At 45.7% G+C, this 24,244-nt stretch overlaps 1 protein-coding gene and 1 long non-coding RNA gene across 3 annotated transcripts in view; one reads left to right on the top strand and one right to left on the bottom strand.

Moving 5' to 3' along the window:
• Positions 1–24,244, top strand: part of LOC127001480 (glutamate receptor ionotropic, NMDA 2B-like) — a 204,719-nt gene that overhangs the window by 57,483 nt on the left and 122,992 nt on the right. For both annotated transcript variants that reach the window (XR_007755303.1, XM_050866034.1), the window contains exon 2: positions 19,445–19,623. Coding sequence is in view for 1 of the 2 variants with exons in the window: in XM_050866034.1 (XP_050721991.1) it covers positions 19,445–19,623 (179 nt within the window). In the remaining variant the exon portion in view is untranslated. The remainder of the gene's footprint in view (positions 1–19,444; positions 19,624–24,244) is intronic.
• LOC127001482 (uncharacterized) overlaps positions 1–24,244 on the bottom strand; it is a 125,718-nt gene that overhangs the window by 99,097 nt on the left and 2,377 nt on the right. The window contains exon 2 of the long non-coding RNA XR_007755305.1: positions 12,247–12,365. This is a non-coding gene — a long non-coding RNA (uncharacterized LOC127001482). The remainder of the gene's footprint in view (positions 1–12,246; positions 12,366–24,244) is intronic.

Raw genomic sequence — 24,244 nt, 5'->3', positions numbered from 1 at the left:
GAGAGAGAGAGAGAGAGAGAGAGAGAGAGAGAGAGAGAGCAAAAGTTATAAATGAAGCAAGTTATCAGCCTCACCACGATTCTGAAACTTATAATTGGCGTTACGCTTTGCTTCTCTCTCTCTCCTTTCTTCATCCTCCACATGTTAGTATAGTTATATAGGATTCATAATATTACATTGGTTTTGAATATCTTCGCGGCGTGTGTTCATGTAGCTGATAAGAACAAACAATAACTGTGAAGGGTTGATACACGAGGATACAAGGAGACTACAAGAGGCAAGACGCCCGAACAATGCCCGACAAACCCCTGACAACTCTCTGAACAATGAATGCCCTAACAATCCCCTGACGACCCATGAAGCTAGGCCCCCTGACAATCCTCTGACACTTCTCTAAACAATCCCCTCGCAAATAGGCGTTTGAATGGTTACGCTGTGAATGGAAGACTTCCGTTGTGCGTGCTGGTATACCATTGTTCTCTGAGGAGGCCCAAACCGAGCTGCTGCATCAGACACCCCACAGTGGGGGAATCATAAGAGGCGTCAGAGAAAGTCACAGGACTGTCCACGCCTGGTTTTTCAACGCGTTTGGTTCGTGTCAGAATAGTGAAAAATCCAATGCTTCAATGCCACGAATAATTTCCCGTATTTACTCCCATTTATTTCCCTGTGTGTTCGGTGAAATGTGATTTTAAATGTATTTACGTATTTAATATTTTTGTTAATTTTATTGAATGTTATCTATCATGGCAATAAAGAATTCATTTAACGATAAAACGTCGGGTACTATTCTGAGTGATTACATATTTTAAATGTATTACGGTATTTCATATTTGCTCTAGTTTTATGAAATGCTAAAAAAATAAAGAATAAATTTTAAGATACAACGTCATTTGTCCATTCCTTGAAAATGGTTGGGAGTTGACCGGGTTACGAGTTGACCGGGTTACGAGTCGACCGGGGTACGAGTCGACCGGGTTACGAGTCGACCAGAGTACGAGTTGACCGGGTTACGAGTCGACCGGGGTACAAGTTGACCGGGTTACGAGCCGATTGGGGTACGAGTTGACCGGGTTACGAGTCGACCGGGGTACAAGTTGACCGGGTTACGAGCCGATTGGGGTACGAGTTGACCGGGGTACGAGTTGACCCCTCCCCCTTCCACCCCCACCACCACCATCACCACCAACACAACACCACCATAGCTTTCATTACCTCTGACCATTTTCATCATTGCAACTCCACCACCACCACCACCACCACCACTAGTACTAATACCACCATCACCACCACCACCAACAACAACAACAAAAACAATAACACGTGACACATATGAATAATTAAGACCACCTCCATTTCCACTGCCATTAGCCAAGTTATTACGACACACACACACACACACACACACACACACACACACTTCACTTGTATCTCGTATGTCCCGTTGGGTGTTTGTAAGGATGTTCCGCTCTACCTATGTTCCTATGAGTCTCTGTGCGTGTCTTCAATGTGTCCAGGTAGAGGTCAGTTGAGGGGGCCAAGAAAATAATTTGATAACATTCTGCAGCAGGTAATTGCTTAGATTTGCATTTTAAAGAGGAAAGACTAGTTTTACCTTCCCATTACAGTTGTGGCGGCTGATGAGAGAGAGAGAGAGAGAGAGAGAGAGAGAGAGAGAGAGAGAGAGAGAGAGAGAGAGAGAGAGAGAAAGGGGACTCACCACTGATTACTCCTGACATGCCTTGCAATATCTTGAGGATGGAAAAAAGTAAGAAAACGAAGCTAGGGGGACTGACTGAAGAGGACTGTGGGTAGGAGTTTCTAAGCGGAGGAGGAGGAGGAGGAGGAGGAGGAGAAGGGGAAATACGGAAGAGAGTGAAGGAGCAAAGGGTGGTGTCAATTTTCTAAGGCTTTGAGGTGTAGTTTCTAGGCGGGATGTGGAATGAAAGAGAGAGAGGGAGGGGGAGAGAGAGGTAGTAGAAGATGTTTGCTCGCGGAATGAAAATCAGATCCTTGGAATACTGATATAAAAAAACCTATGAATACTGAAGTGACGGGAGGCGATCGTGGCCACATTACCGTATACAAATGGCCGGTGGCAATAGTACAGAGAGACATCCGGGTAGACAGAACACAAACGAAGCAAAACCAGATACTCCATGCTTCCATTACGACGCTTCTTGTTAAACAGCTTTACGTAGGGGGTGTCTTGTATCTGATAGCGTTGATCGGTTCCTTATGACAGTCCCGCAGCCACAAAGATCAGTATCAACTCTGTGTTCGTGGCAACCAGACTGTTCTTATTAAAACCGTCTTTCGCAGGAGTCTCCATTACGATGCTCCTTGTTAATCAGCTTTCGGTAGTGCATAGGTTCCAGTATTCTTCACTAAAGGCGTTGGATATGTGACTCGCTTCTAGTTCTCCCTGATTCCCTTTTCTCTGGTTTCTCTTCCCTCGTTTCCTCCTTCTCCTCTTCCGCTAATTCCCTTCACGGTCTTATGCTTCCAAGGAGTTTTCTTCTTTTTCTTTCTTTCTTTCCTCACTTCGTCTTGACCTGCAGTTTTCTCTCTATGCTGTTTACCTCTCTCCTCCTCCTCCACTTCCTTCTCCACTCTTCTTTCTCCACTTACTCCTTTCACGGTCTCTTGCTTGCGTGTACAAACTCTTTTTCTTTCCTCATCTCTTCATCCTGACCTTCACTTTTCTTTGTGTTGCTTGCTTCTCCTCTCCATCCATCTCCCTCTCTCTCTCCCTCTCGCCTTCCGTGTCCCGCTCTCTTTCCCTTTGTCCCTTGAGAAGTCTTGTTACCTGGGACGTCTCATTCCCTGCCTGACATCCCGAGGTTCCGAGAATAAGACTTGTGGCTGGAAATTACGTTACTACAAGAAGAAAGGGCACACCAGGATGTCAGGGAGAAGAAAAGGATATGAGAGTGATATTAGAACCATAACGAGAGGAGAAGAGATGAGAGAAGTAGTTGGCGAGGTGACTCTGTGTAGTGTTAGAAAAAGGTGGCCGGAAATTACGTTACTACAAGAGGATAGGGCAAGCCAGGGAGTGAGGGAGAAGAGAAGGATATGAGAGTGATATTAGAACCATAACGAGAGAAGAAGAAGAGATGAGAGAAGTAGTTGGCGAGGTGACTTGTGTAGTGTTAGCAGAAGGTGGCTGAAAATTACGTTACTACAAGAGGGTAGGGCAAGCTAGGGAGTGAGGGAGAAGAAAGGGATATGAAGGGGATGTTGGAACCAGAACGCAAGATGAAGGGATGAGAGAAGTAGTTGGCGAGGTGACTTTGCGTAGTGTTAAAAAAGGGTGGCTGAAAATTGCATTACTACAAGAGGATAGGGCAAGCTAGGGAGTGAGGGAGCAGAAAGGGATATGAAAGTGATTTTGGAACCAGAACGCAAGATGAAGGAATGGGAGAAGTCTTTGGTAAGGTGACTTTATGTACTCATAGTGGAAAAATAGAGGGTAAAAACGGAGACAAAGAGAAAGGAAAAGAAAAGAGGAAAGACTCAATTCGTAAACTATCAGTGAAAAAAGGAAATAAAAGAAAAAAGAGAAAAGAGAAGACAGGAATGAGGAGCCATGTGAAGAAACGGAAACTTAAAGACAATCGATTATAAAGAAAAAAAAACCATGAAAAAAAAGTAATAGTGAAGCCTAACGTCGCATTAAAACAACAATCACCAGTCACCCCTTGCACATTTCCTTCATAACAGTAGTGGTAGTCAGTCAGTCAGTCAGTCAGTCAGTCAGCCAGTCTCTCTCTCTCTCTCTCTCTCTCTCTCTCTCCGCATCATTGTCACTCCTCGGTCATTGGCACTCCCTCACACGCTGCCAGGAGGTGCCGTCTCAGTGCCAGTTAATGCTTATCTCCACGCAGCAGCAGCAACATTAGTGGGTGCCAACTCGGACTGCCCAGTGCACCCTCGACTGTCACGCCCGTTAACCTCTCGCCTATTGAAAGTGTCGTTCGTATTGCTTTCCCGGGTGATAGATAGATAGATATAGAGATAGGGCCCGCACATATTCACAAGCTCTCCAAGGGTATGTGGTCCCTGAGTGAAGACGTTCGGCTGTAGCTTTGAAACTAACCACGGAGCGTTCTGGAAGTTACTCTCATAGCGATTCTCACTCAAAATCACCTCTAGTAACTCCATATAAACTTAACCTAACCTAACCTGCCCTGTTCAAGAGTGTCGTCCACCCTCGACTGCCAAGCTGGCTAACCTCTCTCGTTCGTATTGCTTTCCTGGCTGAGGTAAATAGATACATAGATAGATAGATAGATAGAGAGAGAGAGAGAGAGAGAGAGAGAGAGAGAGAGGGGGGTTGGGGAGAGGCCTTTCTTATATATAACAGCGTCTCCTCAACAGTTTCCGGCGGCAGAAAGGCTGGTGTGAGGCTGGTGGTGGCGGCGGCATCCTGCTGGTTCTGTTTGCGACACACGTGTGGACGGAGGCTCATTTGCAGGCTCCGCAGCGGCCAACCAGCCAGACGCGGGCTTACAGGAGCCGTGAAATAGACTCCCGCCGGACATCACACCCCTCGAGGCGGTTTGTCCAATCCTACTCGCCCGATAGATTGTGGAACTTTCCTTTTTTGCGGCTTCTCACGCCTCTCAGCGCCGACCGACGAACCGATGAAAGTTGGTTGTCAATATGTTTGTCGTCCAGGGCTCAGCAGCCTCGATAGACTTTTTTGGTGGTGATCACAAGGGGCGAAATCGCTTGAACTTGTGGTGCCGTGTGACTGAGTTCGACAACAAAAACGTTAATATAAAGAAACCATTGAGACGTACTAAGATTTTGATGGATTTTTGAACTGTGTTACCTTAGTTTACTTTTTTTTTTTTACAACAAAGGAGACAGTTCAAGGGCACAAAAAAAGTATACAATAATAAAAAAAAAGCCCACTACTCGCTGCTCACAAAAAGAATCCAAAGAGGTGGCCGAAAGAGGTCAATTTCGGGAGGTTGCTGCATTGCTACACTTTTCATAGATTTTGATTTATGGGAGTTATAAATCATTCTTAAACTATTACATGCATATCTTTTACCTGTTTACTTACTTATAGTAAATACTAGAGACACTTGACAGTCATTTCACTATTCCTTCTTTTCATCCTGCAAGACGCTTCCCTTTAGCAGCTCAACAAACTTCCGAGATAAAAATATTCTCCAGAAACTTGGCGTAGGAAGTTTTCAGATCAATTCAATCAATCGTGGAAACTTCTAAACGAAATATCATTCAATCCCGTCTTCAACTCGATCAGAGGCAGCGGGGAAATCAACGTTAACCTGTTCGTGATCAAGTCCTGGCGAGGTGCTGAACGCTCTCCAATGGCACAAGTCTATCTTTGGCCCCGCGTGAATCGGGTTCCGCCTCAGCTAACGTCTGCTGTGCCAGGTGTGATTAAAGTTCAACATAAATCATGATGTCAATGCTTTCAATTAAGAGAGAGAGAGAGAGAGAGAGAGAGAGAGAGAGAGAGAGAGAGAGAGAGAGAGAGAGAGAGAGAGAGAGAGAGAGAGAGAGAGAGAGAGAGAGAGAGAGAGAGAGAGAGAGAGAGAGAGAGAGAGAGAGAGAGAGAGAGAGAGAGAGAGAGAGAGAGAGAGAGAGAGAGAGAGAGAGAGAGAGTGTGTGTGTGTGTGTGTGTGTGTGTGTGTGTGTGTGTGTGTGTGTGTGTGTGTGTGTGTGTGTGTGTGTGTGTGTGTGTGTGTGTGTGTGTGTACGCTGTCAAAAGTATTCCTTGGTTGTCTTCCATCTGAGTGACTATAAAAAAAAACAATAAAAAAAAACAGGAGAAAAGTTAACAAGAAACAATGTAAAAAAAAAAAAAAAAAAAAAAAAAAAAAAAAAAAAAAAAGGGGGGGAATAAGAATAAGAAATGGGAATGGGAATAGGAAGGGAAGGGAATGAAGAACGCGGCTGCTGCTTCCTGGCCTTGCATTACAGGCGCGCTTGTCGCAACACGTAATTTCAGACACAGAGGAAACAACATACATTCGTGAGCCGGAAAATTAGGCAAGTTCGGGTCAACAAAGAAGGGGCGCAACACTAAGAGCGACATAACTCACAGGCGGACCAAGAGAAACTGCTAAATTCACTCCCACAACGCGCGGGAGTGTCCATTCTGTTCCCCTAAACTTGCTTTCGCCTCTGAGCTGGACTTTATATACCTCGCACCGCCCCCTCACACACACACACACACACACACACACACACACACACACACACACACACACACACCTCTTTTTGGACACTCCTTTGACCTCAATTCAGGAGCAGTAAGTAGCGGGCTTTTTTTTTATATTTTTCTTTACGCCCTTGAACTGTCTCCTTAGCTGTAAACACACACACACACACACACACACACACACACACACACACACACACACACACACACACACACACACACACACACACACAGAAAACCTCCCCTCACACACTCACACACACACGCCACTCGCCAAGCTAACAAGGTCGGTAAGAGGTCGTAAGCACTCTTTTCAAAGCGAGAGATCCACCTGCTGCCGACTTCTAGCGTCCCGTTGTGCTGCCTGGAGAGCGGTTCAGAGGTAGACTCGATTGGGGAGCTTTGCGGAAAGGTAGGGAGTAAGAAGGGGGGAGAGAAGGAGAGAGCAAGGTCGGGAGAGGATGGGAGATGGTTGGGTATTTAGAGAGGATGAGAAGGAAGATAAGGAGGAGGAAGGAAGAAGGAGGTAGGAAGAAGAGATGGAGAGAGCAAGGTCGAGAGAGGAAGGGAGATGGTTGGGTATTTAGAGAGGATGAGAAGGAGGCTGAGAGGGAGTAGTAAGGAGGAAGGAGGAAGGAAGGAGAGGAGGAGGAAGAGGGTGTAAGGAAGTCGTAAAGAGGAAGGAGGAAGGAAGGAGAGAAGGAAAGGATAAGGAGGAAGGAGAAATAAGGAAGGAGAAAGAGAATGAGAGGATGAAAAGGAGGTTGTAAGGGGTAAGGAGAGGAGAGGAGAGGATGAGGAGGAGGGTTTAAGGGAGTGTATTGGGAGGATGAAAGGGGAAGATGCGGGATTGGAAGGGACGGGGAAGGGCTTACATTAGCTGGTGGTTCTCCTGGATTACCTGAAGGCGCCTCATTCGCTGTATTTCGTCCGGTTCGCGACGTGTATTTCTGTCTGCCTGTCCGCGTCTGTCTGTCGCTTTATAAGTCTTGCATTTCTTCGTTCATTTACTTTATCTTTCATTTCCTTGGTTTCTTATTTTCCTTAATTTTTCTTTCATCTTTTATTCATTGCCTTCTATCTGCTCCCTCTTTTCTTTCTTTCTTTCTTTCTTTCTTTTCCTTCCTTCCTTCCTTCTCTCTCTCTCTCTCTCTCTCTCTCTCTCTCTCTCTCTCTCTCTCTCTCTCACCTCTCTCCCACCCTTCCCCATCCCTCCCCTCCCAAAAGACAGACAGACATCACAAGTTTCAAATCCAAGCTCAGCGCGGTGGTGGAGGAGGCAACGTTTCAAGGCCGAATGGATAAGCAAACGTCTGTTGAGATTGAGTATTTACAGACTTTCCAGACAGCGAGAGAGAGGTAGTGGAGGTGAGTCTGTGTGTGTCTGTGTGTGTGTGTCTGTGGGTCTTGTGTGTGTGTGTATGTGTGTGTGTGTGTGTGTCTGGGTCTTGTGTTGTATGTAAATCCCTCGAACTCTGACTGATTGACTGAGTGTATGTATGTATGTATGTATGTATATTTGTGTATGTGTGTTGATTTTGAATGGTGTGTGTGTGTGTGTGTGCCAGTCAACCTCTCTGCTTCCCTTTCACCTCCTCCTCCTCCTCCTCCTCCTCTTTCTCCCCCTTCTCCCTCCCTCCCTCTCCCCCCTTCAAGTAACCCTGATTGAAGGTCACGGAATTCAAATTTTGGGCCGCATCAAACACGGAAAACTTGTGCCTTGTGGTGCTGGAAGGGGGAACTATGCTGATTATTTATAGACCCCGATACTTTCTCATCTCTTCAAATCGATGTCCCGTTTTATATGATACTGCCCCCCCCCCCCCTCTCTCTCTCTCTCTCTCTCTCTCTCTCTCTCTCTCTCTCTCTTGCCAGCTCTTCCATCTATGTTTTCAAGTTTACTCCTCCTCCTCCTCCTCCTCTTCCTCTGTCTCTTCCTGTTCTATCATCAACGCTTCTAATTGACAAAGAGAGAATAATGGGAAGAGAGAGAGAGAGAGAGAGAGAGAGAGAGAGAGAGAGAGAGAGAGAGAGAGAGAGAGAGAGAGAGAGAGAGAGAGAGAGAGAGAGAGAGAGAGAGAGAGAGAGAGAGAGAGAAGGGGGGAGGGGGGGGGGCAGAGAGCAGTTTGATAATTACGGTAATCATGAGGCGTCGTCAAAACAAAACACTTCATACATACTTAATTGGATCCCATTAAAGACCAAGGAGAGGACAGTCAAGTGTGTGTGTGTGTGTGTGTGTGTGTGTGTGTGTGTGTGTTGCTGGTCACCCATAAGTCACCCACCTGTTCGATACGACTCTTCTCCTACACATAATCCTTCTCCTTTCTCTTTTCTCCGCCTCCCTTTCTCCTCTCTCTCTCTCTCTCTCTCTCTCTCTCTCCTTTGTCTTTCATTCACTTCTTAATTCATCTCTCATACATAGTTCTCCTCCTCCTCTTTTCCTATCCTCTGTTCTTCATTCTCCTCTTAGTTCATCTTCCACACATCCTCCTCCTCCTCCTCCTCTATCCCAATCCACAGTCTTCCATTCTTCTCTTAATACTCACTGATCATTTTCCGCTCACCTCAAAGTCTCATTCATTTCTCACACCACGGGAATGTTCTTACTCAGCATCCCGCGTCTCCCTCATTCATTCGCTCCCTCTCTTTCTCTATCATCGACACGTACCCGTCACTCAGCATCCATTTAGCGGACCTCCTCCCCCTTTTCTCCCTCCTCAGTATCTTAGGAATAACTCACTGACGTTCTCTTAAGCGAGGCGTGTGTGTGTTTGAACTCGACGTCCCCTGAAGTGTCCCCTGCTTTGCATATGACCTAAGATTGACATAGAGGGCTTAAGTCGGTACACACACACACACACACACACACACACAAACACACACACATGAGACGGACTTTTTTTTCTTTTGTTTTTGCCCTTGAGCTGCTTCCTATACTGTAAACACACACACACACACACACACACACACACACCTAAACACACACTCACATCACTCCCTCACTCCCTCTAAATGCTCATTACTCGTTAATTAGCCCATGTCCTAATGATGTCTCGCTGTTTATTACTTGGAATAAAAAAAGTAACAATGTATCCGTCAACTCGTCGTCGTTGGCTCAAAAAAAGTGCTGGTAATTAAAGCGACAACACGTCTGGTCGCCGACTCGTGGACAACAGCCCGCGGCGTTTTATGTGTCTGGTAATTGTGTCTCTAATTTGCTTGTCCGTTGTTAAGTTACATGTGTGTGTGTGCGCGCCGTTTTGGTCTCGGAAAGGGGGAGAGGGGGGGAGGGGGGGGGGAGAAGGGAAGGCGAAGCGACGGATATCATTGAGAGAGAAACACAGACATAAAGAGATAGAAAGACACAGTAACATACAGACAGGTGGATAGAGATAAATTACACAAAGGGACACTGAAGGTTGTGGGCGTGGGGAGGCGGGAGGAGCGACGCAACGGGTATCATTGAGAGAAAGACAGAAAGAGACAATCTGAGACATGCAGATACAAACAGACTGATTGAGATAAATTACATAAAGGGACACTGAAGGTTGTGGGCGTGGGGAGGCGGGAGGAGCGACGCAACGGGTATCATTGCGAGAAAGCCACAAAGAGACAGACAGACATGCAGATACAAACAGACTGATTGAGATAAATTACACAAAGGGACATTGAAGATTGGATTGACGAGAGGATACACTAAAGGAGGGCGAGAAGTGACCTCAGCATAGGGTACCCAGACATCAGCATAGGGTACTGTGGCCTCAGCATAATCACGGCACACAGTCGCTTGCATTTCTTATATTAACGAAGCGAAATGTTGACACACTTCTTACCTACACCTTAATATATACGTATACAAGGTAAATTAGTGATAAAACACCCGCACCTGTGTTTTATTATCGTACCTGCACTGGCGTCCGTGAAAAAATGCGAGAAGCGCCCAAAATGCAACGCCACACGATGCTGCCCAGTGATTTTTTGGAATACTAGCACCAACACGTTCGTTTGCTTGCTGGCCTGATACCGGAGGAACACGAGAAAGGGAGTTTGATAAGTCTCACGTACATGTGGTAGTTGAGTTTGTATTTCGGCCAAGAGGAGGTGTTTGCCCCTTCCGAAATCCATATACTAAGAAAATCGATATTCACTGCTACCGAAGATACAGACACAAGACACAACTGAGGGATTGATTAACACGAGGAAGGGAGTGTGATAAATCTTAGTAGAGAGTTTGTTTTTCGGCCAAGGAGGAGGAGCTTGCCCTTTCCAAAATCCATATACTTAAAAAAATCAATTATCCCTGTCAGCTAAAATATAAATACAGACAAAACTGAGGGACTGAGGGACACGAGGAAGGGAGTGTGATAAGGCTTAGCAGAAAGTTTGTATTTCGGCCAAGGAGGAGGTGCTTACTCTTTCAGAAATCCATATACTAAAAGAAGATTAACCTTGCCAGCAAACAGAGATACTAATACGGACACAACCAAGGAACTGATGAGGACGAGGAAGAGGAAGGGAGTGTGATAAGGCTCAGCAGAAAGTTTGTATTTCGGCCAAGGAAATGATTACTCTTTCAGGAATCCATATACTAAACAAAATGATATAAACTGCTAACGGAGATACAAACACAGACAAAAGAAATAAAGCACGTGTAAATCTTATTCGAAATTTTGTGTTTCGGGTAAAGAAAGAAAACGTATACGCTATTTTTTGTTTGCTTTTGTGTGGGCATTTTTGCTTCTGTCGCTGGCTTTGTTGTTTTCCTTCTTTTGCTCTTAGGCCGCTTCCGCTACTTTAAAAACACGGATGTAGTTTTTCGATATTCCCTCCACAAACAAACAAGAGCGTGTGAATCTTAGTCGAAACTCTTATATTCCAGACAAAGAATTAGGAGGCGATTATTCTTTCACACGGATGCAGTTTTTCGATATTCCTTCCACAAACAAAAGATATAGACACAGGCACACAACGAAATAAACAAGAGCGTGTGAATCTTAGTCGAAACTTTATATTTTAGGCAAAGAATTAGGAGGCGATTATTCTTTCACACGGATGCAGTTTTTCGATATTCCTTCCACAAACAAAAGAGCGTGTGAATCTTCGTCGGAACTCAAAATTCCAGGCAAAGAAATAGGAGGCATTTATTTTTTTTTTCACACGGATGCAGTTTTCAGAAATCCAGTCACTATTTCTTTTCGATATACCGTGCCAGCAAAAAGACAGACACAGACACATCAAGGATTAAACAAGCATATATAAATAACTTTCTAAAATAACATGCATACACAACAGGAGCACAATCTAACAACAGAGGCAGAAAGACAGATTCGAAGAGGGAGACGGAGAGAAAGACTGTCAACACCGCCGCTATGATGACCGTCTACCCCTCCCTGACCAAGATACAGAGAGGGGACCAGGCCCGCATACTCACACGCCTTTGGCTCTTACAACAAATAAATCCCAAGGCCACAGAGGAGCTTAGTCTGGTTCTCATGAGTGTTTTTCATGTTCACAGTGTAGAAGTGTAGAAGCCTTGCCAAACTATTCCTAGGCTCATGAAACTATCCACGGTAATACCCACAATCTCTACGAAAGCCGTGTTAAATGTGTGTGTGAGCTTTGAAAGTTTTGAGAATATGGGACCAGTTAGTTTCACGCGGGTGGGATGCTGGGTTAAAATGCTTCTCTACTTGCGAATGACGTTAATTAAGAAGACGGAAAGAGGGTGTGGTTAAGAAAGGGAGGTCATTCGTTTAAGAGCTATCCATCTGTACGTGCCCAGAGCTGCTCTTTCAACTTTCTCCACTTCTTTTTATGTAATGAAGAAAAAAAGGTCGGTCGTTCAAGAGCTGCCCACCTATTCATGCACAAAACTGCTCTTTAACTTTCTGCACGTCTTTTCATGGAGTAATATACGTTTTCTTCCTCCTCCCTCCCCTTCCTATTTGCCTACGTCACTCAGTCAGCAAGGGGTTGAGAATCTGCTGAAGCTACCTGGTTAACCTCTCTGTCCCTAACGATGACTTTCACGAACTTACCTGACAACGTGCGCCGCGCTGAGCCTCGTCACGCGAACCCGCACCTTCCTCTACATCTATACAGACCTTATACAACATTGATGTGCGCCACCCTACAGGCGAATCCCACACTATTCCATCTGTGGAAATAAAAGGAAAAAGACTTTAATATCACAGGAAATTGAACACGACGGGGGATAAGGATATTCTGGGCCTGTTATTATGTGTGTGTGTGTGTGTGTATGTGTGTGTGTGTGTGTGTGTGTGTGTGTGACGTTTTCTATAATACAAGGAAATACTGATGTGAGTGAAGTGGAAATCTTATTACGGACAAGAGTTTTTATATTTTTAGAGAGAGAGAGAGAGAGAGAGAGAGAGAGAGAGAGAGAGAGAGAGAGAGAGAGAGAGAGAGAGAGAGAGAGAGAGAGAGAGAGAGAGAGAGAGAGAGAGAGAGAGAGAGAGAGAGAGAGATGGAAAATGTTATATATATGGTGAAATGACGTGAGAGGCAAAGCTGGTCTGAGCCTTTGTTTGCGTGTGTGTGTGTGTGTGTGTGTGTGTGTGTGTGTGTGTGTGTGTGTGTGTGTGTGTGTGTGTGTGTGTGTGTGTGTGTGTGTGTGTGTGTGTTTACGTTAGTGTTTTTATTTATTTTTGTATTATTAATTATTTATATACAAGTACATTTTTTTTACACTTATTTAACTCATTAATGGCGTGAATTACTAATGGGCACAACCACTACCCACTACACCTGCCCTGCAATAAACAACATCATCAACAACAACACAACAACACAACAAGAACAACAACAACAAACACAACAAAACCAGCTGTGTGTCCTTCCTCTCGTGTTTCAAGCAGGCGGCGAGGAATGAATTCACAGCCAAAAACCTTATCTCACTGTTCCTTTCCATACACTTTTCCGGCAAGCCTTAGATACGAGATCCTATACGGCGACTCCACCAGCCAGCCAGACTCGGGTATAATAAAAAAGCCGAGTAGTTTTTGTGTAGCGAGATGCGTCAGGGATTAAACTGAGGGCTGCGTTTAATTAAGCCTGCTCGGGGTATGTGTTCTATAAGTAAAGTATGGTCCTATAAGTAACGTAAATCCTATAAGTAAGAAAATCATATAAGCAAGTATGATCTTATAAGCACGATTTTCCAGGTGCAACACGTGTCATTCAGTCTCCTAATATCACCTTGGCTTGACGCACGGAATTATGTAGAATTAAAATATAGGAAAAAATACATAACAGCAACAGTAATAACAAGAATATCATAACCAATAATAAAAACTGACGTGGCTGGCTGGCTGTACGAGACTTCAATAAACGCAGAGATTGTAGTTTAAAAGAACGATTCAGCATCCTCCTTCCTCTCCTCTCTTCTCTCGTCATTCCCTTCCATCACCATCCTCTCCCCCATTACCAACATCACCAGCATCCTTCGACCCCTCATCTCATCCCCACCACCATCATCCCTCCCTTCCTACTCTATCCCCACCATCACTATCCTCTTCTTTCCCATTACCATCATCAATAGCATCCTTCGACCCCTCATCTCATCCCCGAAACCACCATCCTCCTTCCCTTCCTCCCCAGCCCCACCGTCACGCCCCTCTTCCCCATTATCATCACCAGCATCCTTCATCCCCTCTTCTAATCCCCACCACAACCATCAGCATCCTTCCCTTTCTACCCCATCCCCACCATCACTGGCTCCTTCTTCACCACCGCCATCACCAGCATCCTTCATCCCCTCTTCTAATCCCCACAACGACCAGCATCATCCTTCCCTTCCTACCCCATCCCCACCATCACTATCTCCTTCTTCCCCATTATCATCACCAGCATCCTTCATCTCTTCTCCTCATCCCCGTGCCACCACCAGCATCCTCCCTCTCCGCCTCTCCACACGTCCTCAGCCTCCCCCCTTCACTCCCACCCCCACCCAGCATCCTCTCTCTGTGTACTTGCCCTCCCCCACACCTCCCCCACTCACCTCCCCCCCCACACTCCTTCTCCTCCTTCCTCAATCCCGTCACGCAGCGCAGACCAAAATGGAGTCGTTACAAGGGGGAAAGTGTCCGTAAATGGGGAAAATAATAAATGATAGAAGCGGTGCCGTGGTGTGTCCCCTCCTCACCCCGTCACCCCTCACCCCCGCCGCCTCGCAGCCTCTCGTTCACCCCACTTTTTAGCGCCAAATCGAGATTGCGGGGAAAAATGAGCGTGGCGCCGTGGAATTTTTAGGGGATGGTAGAACACGGGGAAGATTATTGTGCGAGGGGCGCGGGAAATTGAAAAGTGTGGGGAAATAAGTTAATATGTAGCCAATACTGGGTGGGAGAACAGACAGACAGGCAGATAGACAGATAGACAGACAGAGAAAAATGGAAGATAAACTGATACAGACAGACATGGAAAGAGATAGACAGACAGACAGACAGACAGACAAACGGAAACAAGCATACATACAGACAGACAGACAGAAAAAGAGATGGAAAATTAACAGATAGACAGACAGAGAAAAATGGAAGATAAACTGATAGACACACAGAGATGGAAAGAGATAGAGACAGACAGACAGACGGAAACAAGCATACATACAGACAGACAGACAAAGAGATGGAAAATTAACAGATAGACAGACAGAGAAAAATGGAAGATAAACTGATACAGACACACAGAGATGGAAAGAGATAGAGACAGACAGACAGACGGAAACAAGCATAGCCTACATACATACAGACAGACAGACAAAGAGATGGAAAATTAACAGATAAACAGACGGAGAAAAATGGAAGATAAACAGATACAGACAGACAGAGATGGAAAGAGATAGAGACAGACAGACAGACAGACGGAAACAAGCATACATAGACAGACAAGGACGGAAACAGATATTCAGACAGACACACAGACAGACGGAGACAGAAACAAATAGACAGACAGACAGACAAAGACAGGGACAGAGACAAACAGACAGACAGAAAGGAAATACAATATAGATATGAATAAACAAATGACCTCGAAGGTTCAATATAAATACTAGACAAACACGTGTAACTCTGCAACACACACACACACACACACACACACACACACACACACACACATACATACTAACTGAACATTATAAAAACATACGCTTAATATAAAACAAGTGTAAAATTTATGGGCGAAATCCACCGGCAACACTATCAAAAGTTGCGTGATGGAAAACAAACACGAAGGCCTCAGAAACAAAATGCCTCACTAATGTTTACGAACGCGGGAAATTCGTATTGGCTACTCTAAAGGGAGATGAACTCAGAGACGCGGGGATGGACGCTTAGCTAAATAGAAAAATGAAAATGTGTGGAATGATGCATACAAGGACAAAAGATGGAAGAATATACACAAAATACAAACTGGTACACACACACACACACACACACACACACACACACACACACACACACACACACACACACACCTTTCAGCTTGCCTTTCTTTCTCTTTTATTCTCTCTTTTTCTCTTTCTTTTTTTCTTTCTTTCTCTTTTTCGTTTTTCCTTCTCTCTTTTCTCTTTTTCTTCCTTTCCCCTCATCACACACACACACACACACACACACACACACACACACACACACACACACACACACACACACACACACACACACACACACACACCGGGGGGGCAGAATGGGCCAAGTAAGAGTCATATGTCACGTCAGTCACTATAAATAAAATTCGCCTGCGCCACTAGAGGGCTGGGGTAGTCGAAGAGACCCCTCAAGATAGCCTACTAGCGAGACCTAAATAAAAATCAAAATCAGACAGACAGACTTAGAAATATGAGGATTGATGCTTAACTATATAGAAGGAGGTGAGTATATGGAATGATAAATACAGACAATAGAAAGATAGTTAGACATAATACAATGGATAGATAGATAGATAGGTAGATAGATAGATGGATAGAGATAAATAAATAGATAAATAATTAAACATATTGATAGATAGACAGATAAACAAAGATATATATAGACAAATATTGATATAGATAGATAAATATAAATAAATACAGATAGATAGATAAAGAAATAGATAGACTGACTAAGATAAACTGAGGAGGAAAGGCTAATTCGAAAACATGAAATACAGCTTGAAATAGTTTTAAAAAATCAAAGGAATATACAATAGAACAAACAACAAAAAACTATAATACCTGCCACATGAGCCACACAGGTAAACAGGTAGACAGATATATTATTTAGTACAATTACGGAAAAGAAAAAAATATATAGGTCTCTCTCTCTCTCTCTCTCTCTCTCTCTCTCTCTCTCTCTCTCTCTCTCTCTCTCGACAGTTGATCAAAATGGATTGGAAATGATGGAAAACAAAGAGAGGATGCTGGCAGAGGTGAGGGAGGAGGAGGAGGAGGAGGAGGAGGAAGAGACGGAGGAAGTGAGGAAGGGGAAGAAGGGAAAGGGTCGGTATGAATGTATTGGAGGGAGGAAGGAAGGAAAGAAGAGAGAAGTGGGAGAAGATATTGGGGGGAGGAATGGAGGAAAAGGGGTAGGAAATAGTGGTTTAGGGAGGGACGGATCTAGAGGAGAGGGGCGTAAGGAGGGAAGGGTTGCTGGGATGGGGTAGGGGATAGGGGAAGAAAGAGTGCATGGAAAATGGTTAGGAGGGGTGGAAGGGAGGGGCGTAGGAGGGATGGGGTGTAGGGGAGAGGTGTAGGGAGGGAGAGAGGTAGGGAAAAAGGTTAGGAAGAAGGGATGAAGGGGAAGGGGTGTTGGTTGGAAAGGGGTAGAAAAGGAGAGGGATGTAGGGGGAGGGGGAAGGGAGGGAGAGGTATAGAGAAAAGGGAGAGGAGGAAGGGGTCGATGGGGAGGAGGCGTAGGTAAAGAGGGAAAAGGGAGAGAGAGGGATGTAAGGGGAAGGGGGATAGGGAGGAAGAGTGTGGGGAGGGGGGAGTAAAGAGAAGAAGGGATGTAGGGAGGGAGTACTGTAGGATGGAAGGGAGAAAGAAGGGGGGGAGGGGAAAGGAGTGTATGGAGGAAGGGGTGCAGGGAGGGGGGTAGGGAGGAGGGGTGTAGGGAGGGAGTACTGTAGGAAGGAAGGGGAGAGGAGTGTATGGAGGAAGGGGTGCAGGGAGGAGGGGTGTAGGGAGGGAGTACTGTAAGAAGGAAGGGGAGAGGAGTGTATGGAGGAAGGGGTGCAGGGAGGGGGGTAGGGAGGAGGGGTGTAGGGAGGGAGTACTGTAGGAAGGAAGGGGTGCAGGGAGGGGGGTAGGGAGGAGGGGTGTAGGGAGGGCAGGTGTCGAGGGTCAGGTGGTGTGTCACAGATGGATTTGGACAATGTTCGATACCCGATCTGCCTCGCCAAGCAAAAGTGGGATGGATTTACATTGGCCATATTTATTGTATGTGTGTTGGTGTCTGTAATCTGTGCGCCTGACACCCTGTATGCATGTATGTATGAGTGCGTGTGTATGTGTGTATGTGTATGTATGTATGTATTTTACCTCCATTCGCTTACCTGTCTCTCCATTCATTTCTCAGCTTTTATTTACTCACCTTTAAAAGTCTGCCTTTCTTTCTCTCTCTCTCTCTCTCTCTCTCTCTCTCTCTCTCTCTCTCTCTCTCTCTCTCTCTCTCTCTCTCTCTCTCTCTCTCTCTCTCTCTCTCTCTCTCTCTCTCTCTCTCTCTCTCTCTCTCTCACAGCTACGGTTTTATATATTGTTTTCTTTCTCTTTCTTTCTTTCAACCTCCCTCCCTCTCCCTCTCTCCCACTGTCCCTCCTCCCAGCAGCTATGGCTTTATTTATTGTTTTATCGGCAGGCAGGCAGGCAGGCAGGTGGGCGGGTCGGCGGCAGGAAATACACGGGCGAAAAGAATTCCCTCGCGCGGCTGATCTCCGCCGCGACAAAAAAAGTGCGAACACAAAATTTATAATCGAATTTGAACTCGCTCGGGACCCGCCTGCCTGCCTGACACGATTTGCTGGAGCGACTGTGTGATGATGATGATGATGATGATATATAACAAAATAGTAATGATAATAATACTAAAAATTATACGAGTCTTCTCCTTCATCATCATCTCCATCTTCTTCTTTCTCCTCCTCCTCCTCCTCCTCCTCCTCCTCCTCTTCCTCTTCCTTTTCCTTTTCCTTTTCCTTTACCTCCTCCTCATCATCATTATCATCGAGCTGCTGCTACTACTACTACTACTACTACTACTACTACTTCTACTACTACTACCACTACCACTACTACTACTACTACTACTACCACCACTTCTACTCAACTATAAGAAAGGAAAATTCGTCGATAGAAAACAACCAATCTAATAAAAGTTTGAGATTGAAAAAACGAAAAATCTTGTGTTACATAGTCAGAACCTCGGGCTTGGCAGAACCGGCGGAAAGTCTGGTTGGCCTACACTCAAATTTGTGGACGTGGTTCGAGCCCCAGTGAGTGTGAGTGTGCGTGGGGAGGGGAGGATGGTGCTACAGAAAGGGTCAAGGGCGTTTTCAGTTTCACAAGCGCAGTGGACAACCCTCGAGGACAGCTGACACACAAGGAGACACAGCCGGGCGGGGCGGGTCAGAAATATCACCAAAATTTTAACTGCACTTCCATGCCTGGCTCCAGTGTGCGTGTACGTGTGCGTGTGTGTGTGTGTGTGTGTGTGTGTGTGTGTGTGTGTGTGTGTGTGTGTGTGTGTGTGTGTGTGAAATTCTCTCTTGTTGATGTACACAGTTGCTTTTATATAATCCTTCTATTTTAAGACTTCCTTCCCCTCCTCCAGCATTTTCCTCCGCACGAGTACTTTTACAAAACACGTTCACACAAAGGATCTCTCTCTCTCTCTCTCTCTCTCTCTCTCTCTCTCTCTCTCTCTCTCTCCGTCTCCCTCGATATTTTCTTCCTGCTCTCCTTCCTAAACTCGAGAATATATTTTTTCGAGGATTTCTTTCTCAGCAACTTCGCTTCTTCTGTTCACCTTAGCAAATCTCGGAGGAATACTCGTCTCTATCTATATGTCTATCTATCTATCTATCTATCACTAACACACAGACACACACACACACACACACACACACACACACACACACAGACACACACACACACACACACACACACACACACAGACACACACACACACACACACATCGCCAGCCGTTCACGTCTTCCTCAACAAGCCCTCTCTTCGTCCTCAGGGATTCTGGAGACACTCTGCGACAAATTCCTGCCCAAGAACGTGTCGGCCATCCTGTACCTGTTCAACTCGGAGACCTACGGGCGCTCCACGGCCTCGGTGCAGTACTTCTTCCAGCTGGCCGGCTACCTGGGCATCCCCGTCATCGCCTGGAATGCAGACAACTCAGGCCTCGAACGGGTAAGTGTTTCCTCGCCTCTGTCTGGTCCTCTGCAATGTCGTTTATGCCCGCTTCCTCGTGTCTTATTCCTCACTCTCATGTTCTGCGGTGCTATGTTGTCCTTTGATCCACAACTGCACGCTTATGCTTAGGGTACACGAGGAATGTGCTCCACGAGTGCTGCAGGAATGGGGGCTTAGGTTACAGACTCGGCATCACGTTGCCCTTTGATCCACAAGTTAACGCTTATGCTTAGGGTACACGAGAAATGTGCTTCACGAGTGCTGCAGGAATGGCGGCTTAGGTAACAGACTCGGCATCACGTTCTGCGGTGTCACGTTGCCCTTTGATCCACAAGTTAACGCTTATGCTCAGGGTACGCGAGGAATATGGTTCACGAGTGCTTCACGAATAGGGGCTCAGGTAACGGACTCAGCTTCATCCCTTGTTCGCCTCGTGCTCCCAGACGCCTCGGTGCAGCCCGGCAGGACTTTCACTCCAACACCGCCTCGAACACGGTCTTGATGTCACCAGGGAAAGGAAACACTGTGCGCCCTAGAATGACACATGGGGCTCGACAGGGTGAATTCTCAGCGTTAAGAAGACAGGGAAAAAAATGATTTGCTAATATTTCAGTGGATGACATATTTAGCAGCTGTGTAGTTAATGCAAGAAATATTAGAAGTTTTAATAAGTTATATTTATGCATGGGGAGACAAAAGACTAATAACTGGTACTCAGGAGCTTCCATGTGAAGACTGAGTTGCCTCTTCTACTCTCTTTATTTCCGTGTGCGCGCCTCTGTCTAAGGCACAACAGCGGGTCTTGGGGAAGCGGCCATTTGAAGTAGCGAAATAAATAACAATATGACGCAAAGCCTTTAGCATGAAATATATGTGCTGTTCTTGGGTCACTCAGGAGACTCGAACAGGGGATAGTTGTGTATATTCTCCTATCCTCCATGCTAAAACTAAGATTAGCACTCTGCGGGGAACGAACACCAAAAAACATGGTTCCACCCGCGGCAGATGAACCAATTAATCCTTCGTGACGTTGAGCTCCCCCGCCGCGGCAACTCACGAGGTCGTTATAATTCACTCAGCCATCACTAAATTACCGGAGGAGGGTAAATTACAGTATTTTGGAGAACTTTTATATATTTCACTTCTCTCCATTTATATTTTATGGCTACAAAATTTTCTCTGTAGTTCATACTGAATAACTCTACAAGTCTGCCAAGAAACGGAACCTTCGGAAAAGGGACTGAGTGGGCGGTGTAAGGAAGTGGTGTTCATGTGACGCTCTGGGTTCAAGTGCCGTCGGTGGCTGGCGGCTGTACTGGACCGCCACAGAATAGAGGCCCGTATGTTCCCTGTACGGAGGGGAAAGGGAAGGAAGGCTGACGGCAGGCTTCTCGGCGGGCAAAAAGTGACTGAAGGATGGAGTTGACCAAACAATCTCGATAATACCTTTGGCCAAGGGAAACGGGAGGCCCGAAGCATGAACACCAGGCGGCAACACAATACCAGGCCGCGCCAGTACACGCATGCTGCCCAAGAAAAAAAAATCAAAGGCTTCAACGCAGTAAAAATAGTGTAGCAAGCCAATGCCACTCATACAGCAGCGCCCATCACAACGCTGGTGCGGGCAGCGCGCCGCCTCACGCTCAACATCCAACACAAAATTCTCGCGACCAGTTTCTGAAATCCAAATCCGATAAAAAAATATGTTTTTGAGAATATTTAGTTTTCCTTTGCAGGGCTTAAATCTTGGCGGAGGCTTTATGAATAAACGAGCATCCAAAAATAGCGGAGAGGAAGTATCGACTGCCGAGCACCAGCGCGCACAGGACCGCCGCCGCCCAGCCCGCTGCAGCCCGGCGGACGAGCGGGCGGGGACCTGTTGCGGCGAGGCGCGGGGCTACTGAGGAAGTGGGGGAGGGGAGGGGTAAAGAGCGGGGAAGGAGGGAAGAGGAGGGAGGGAGAAGCAAAGAAAGAAGGAGCCGACGGGCGATGTGAGTGGAGGGAACGGCAATAAAAGACGGGAAGGAAAGGGACGGGAAGGGACGGGACATTAAGAGACTGGGCGGAAAGGGAAATGAAAGGACGGGAAAGGAAGTTAATAAAAGGAAGGATAAATGCTGGGAAAATGAAAAGGAAAAGGTCGAGGTAAAGTAAGAAAAGGCAGAAGAGCGGAGAGAGACGGCAGGAGGATACCAAGACAAACTGCGAGAGCGGCAGGGGAAGGAAAGAAAAATGAGGGCTTAGGCGGCATATAAAGATGATAAATGTGAGGGACAGAGGAGGAAAACAAACGAAAGAAATCGAGCATCGCAGAGAGAGGAAATAGAAAAGAAAAAAGACGATATATAGCAAAGAAACACGAAGCGCCCACATTTAGCAAAACACATCCATTAAAATAAAAAAGAAAAAGAAAAATGAAAGTAAAGACAGAAATAACTATCTATCTGTCTATCTACATATCTATCCATCTCTCACTCTCTCTCTCTCTCCTTCTCATATAACGTAAGAAAGGACTAACCATAACCTGAATAAGGAAAATATAGGTACAAATAACTATCTATCTATCTATCTACATATCTATCCATCTCTCACTCTCTCTCTCATTCTCATATAACGTAAGAAAAGATTAACCATAACCTGAATAAGGAAAATAGAGGTACAAAAAAGAAAAAAAAAAGAGATTGTGAAAAGCCATCATCCGTATTCCACAGCCGCTCTTCGACACACACACACACACACACCACAGCTTCAGGAGTCAACCAACACCATCGCCACCGTTACAGGGAGCGGTGCCTAGCGTTATGAAAATGGGAGGTGGGGTACAGTGAGGTGGGTCCCGCCTCATAACGAGAAAGTAAATAGGCCCCGGGGACAAGGGTAGACCTTCACGTGTGTATGTAGTGTTTGAGCTCTGCCGGCGCATGATGGCGGAGGCGGGTGTTTTCAGCTTGTCACCGCATCAGGAAGGGAGAGATAACGGTTTCCAGGGCTTTGGCTGTGCTGCTGGAAAGTGACCTGATGGGAATGGGGAGAGTTTTGAGGGAGTAGGTATTGAGGGACGTAGAGGTAGAAATGAAAAGTCCTGTAGAAAAAAAAGATTTAAGGAAGGCACCAGACCCTGATGGCGTCTCAAATTGGATATTGAGTGTAGGGATCAGCTGGCAGATAAGATACAGAGATTGGTTCAGAGCTCAATATAAAAGTCAAAGAATCACTCGCTTGGAAACATGCTGACATAGTGCCGATATACTAAGGTGGAAAAAAAACACCACAAAAAAAAAGAACCACAGACCCGTGTCACTGAAAAGTTTTAAGACGAAACTGCAAAAACGAGGTAAACCAACAGATGATGTATTTGAAAGAGTTTAACAGCTTCAGGGGAGGAGATCGTGTCACAAACCTACCAAGCTTCTACATAAGAGCAATAAATGTGTTACAGGAAAGAGAAGGCTGAGCGGACTGTGTGTATCTGGAGCTGATCGTGTCGGCGATTCGACCAAGACTGGAAAATGCAGCGTTGGTGTGACCCCCGAAATATGCAGCGTTGGTGTGACCCCCGAAATATGCAGCGTTGGTGTGACCCCCGAAATATGCAGCGTTGGTGTGATCCCCGAAATATGCAGCGTTGGTGTGATCCCCAAAATATGCAGCGTTGGTGTGATCCCCGAAATATGCAGCGTTGGTGTGATCCCCGAAATATGCAGCGTTGGTGTGATCCCCGAAATATGCAGCGTTGGTGTGATCCCCGAAATATGCAGCGTTGGTGTGATCCCCGAAATATGCAGCGTTGGTGTGATCCCCAAAATATGCAGCGTTGGTGTGATCCCCGAAATAACAGTCTTAGAAAAAAAGGAAGAATCCAGATAGCAGCGACGAAAATGGTGCCAAGTTTGAGACACGACATATGAAAACAGACTGGAAAGATTGAATTTTCCTACACTGGGTGACAGAAGAGAAAGAGGAGTTCTGAATGCAGTTACAGAGTGATGAAAGAAGTGGAAACTATTTCCAGGAATGATCTTGAGTAAGGGATGGTAGAGATACAAGAGGTCACGGAAAAAACTAAGGAATACAAGACATCTGAGATATATTGAAAACAAAAAAGCTTCAGGCCTGCTCATAGATGCATAGACATCGGATATGACTACGAAAAGGAGGTAGTTCCAGCCAAAACTATTCATGAATTTAAAGTAAGCTTGGTAAAATGAGATTTGGAGACGGAACCCTACGAGTGAAGCTCAATTCATGCATACCAGAGCTAGGTTAATACACACACGCACACACACACAAAAAAAAAAACCTCCCCCTCACATACACAACCTCACCCCCCCCTACACACACTCACACAACGCACGGAGCACCAAGACGCTTATCCGCGGGACTACCTTGAATATTCCTCCCTTCTTTGAGATGCAAATGGCCGAGGCGAGATTCCAGGCTTACAACGTAAAATAAAAATAAAAAAAGGCTGGGGGAGAGGAGGAGAGGTAAAAACATGCTTTCCTCCTCCTCCTCCTCCTCCTCCGGCAATTCTGGTTTCATACACAAAGAGGAAAAAACAGACAGTGGCCTTAAGCAGCTCAAAGGTGAAATGAATACTGATAAGGACAACAATAAT

The sequence above is a fragment of the Eriocheir sinensis genome, chromosome 21 (assembly GCF_024679095.1).
Source record: "Eriocheir sinensis breed Jianghai 21 chromosome 21, ASM2467909v1, whole genome shotgun sequence".
NCBI classification, from domain to species: Eukaryota; Metazoa; Arthropoda; class Malacostraca; order Decapoda; family Varunidae; genus Eriocheir; species Eriocheir sinensis.
Note: the sequence above shows the minus strand (reverse complement) of the source record. Positions and strands in the feature narration are given on the sequence as shown.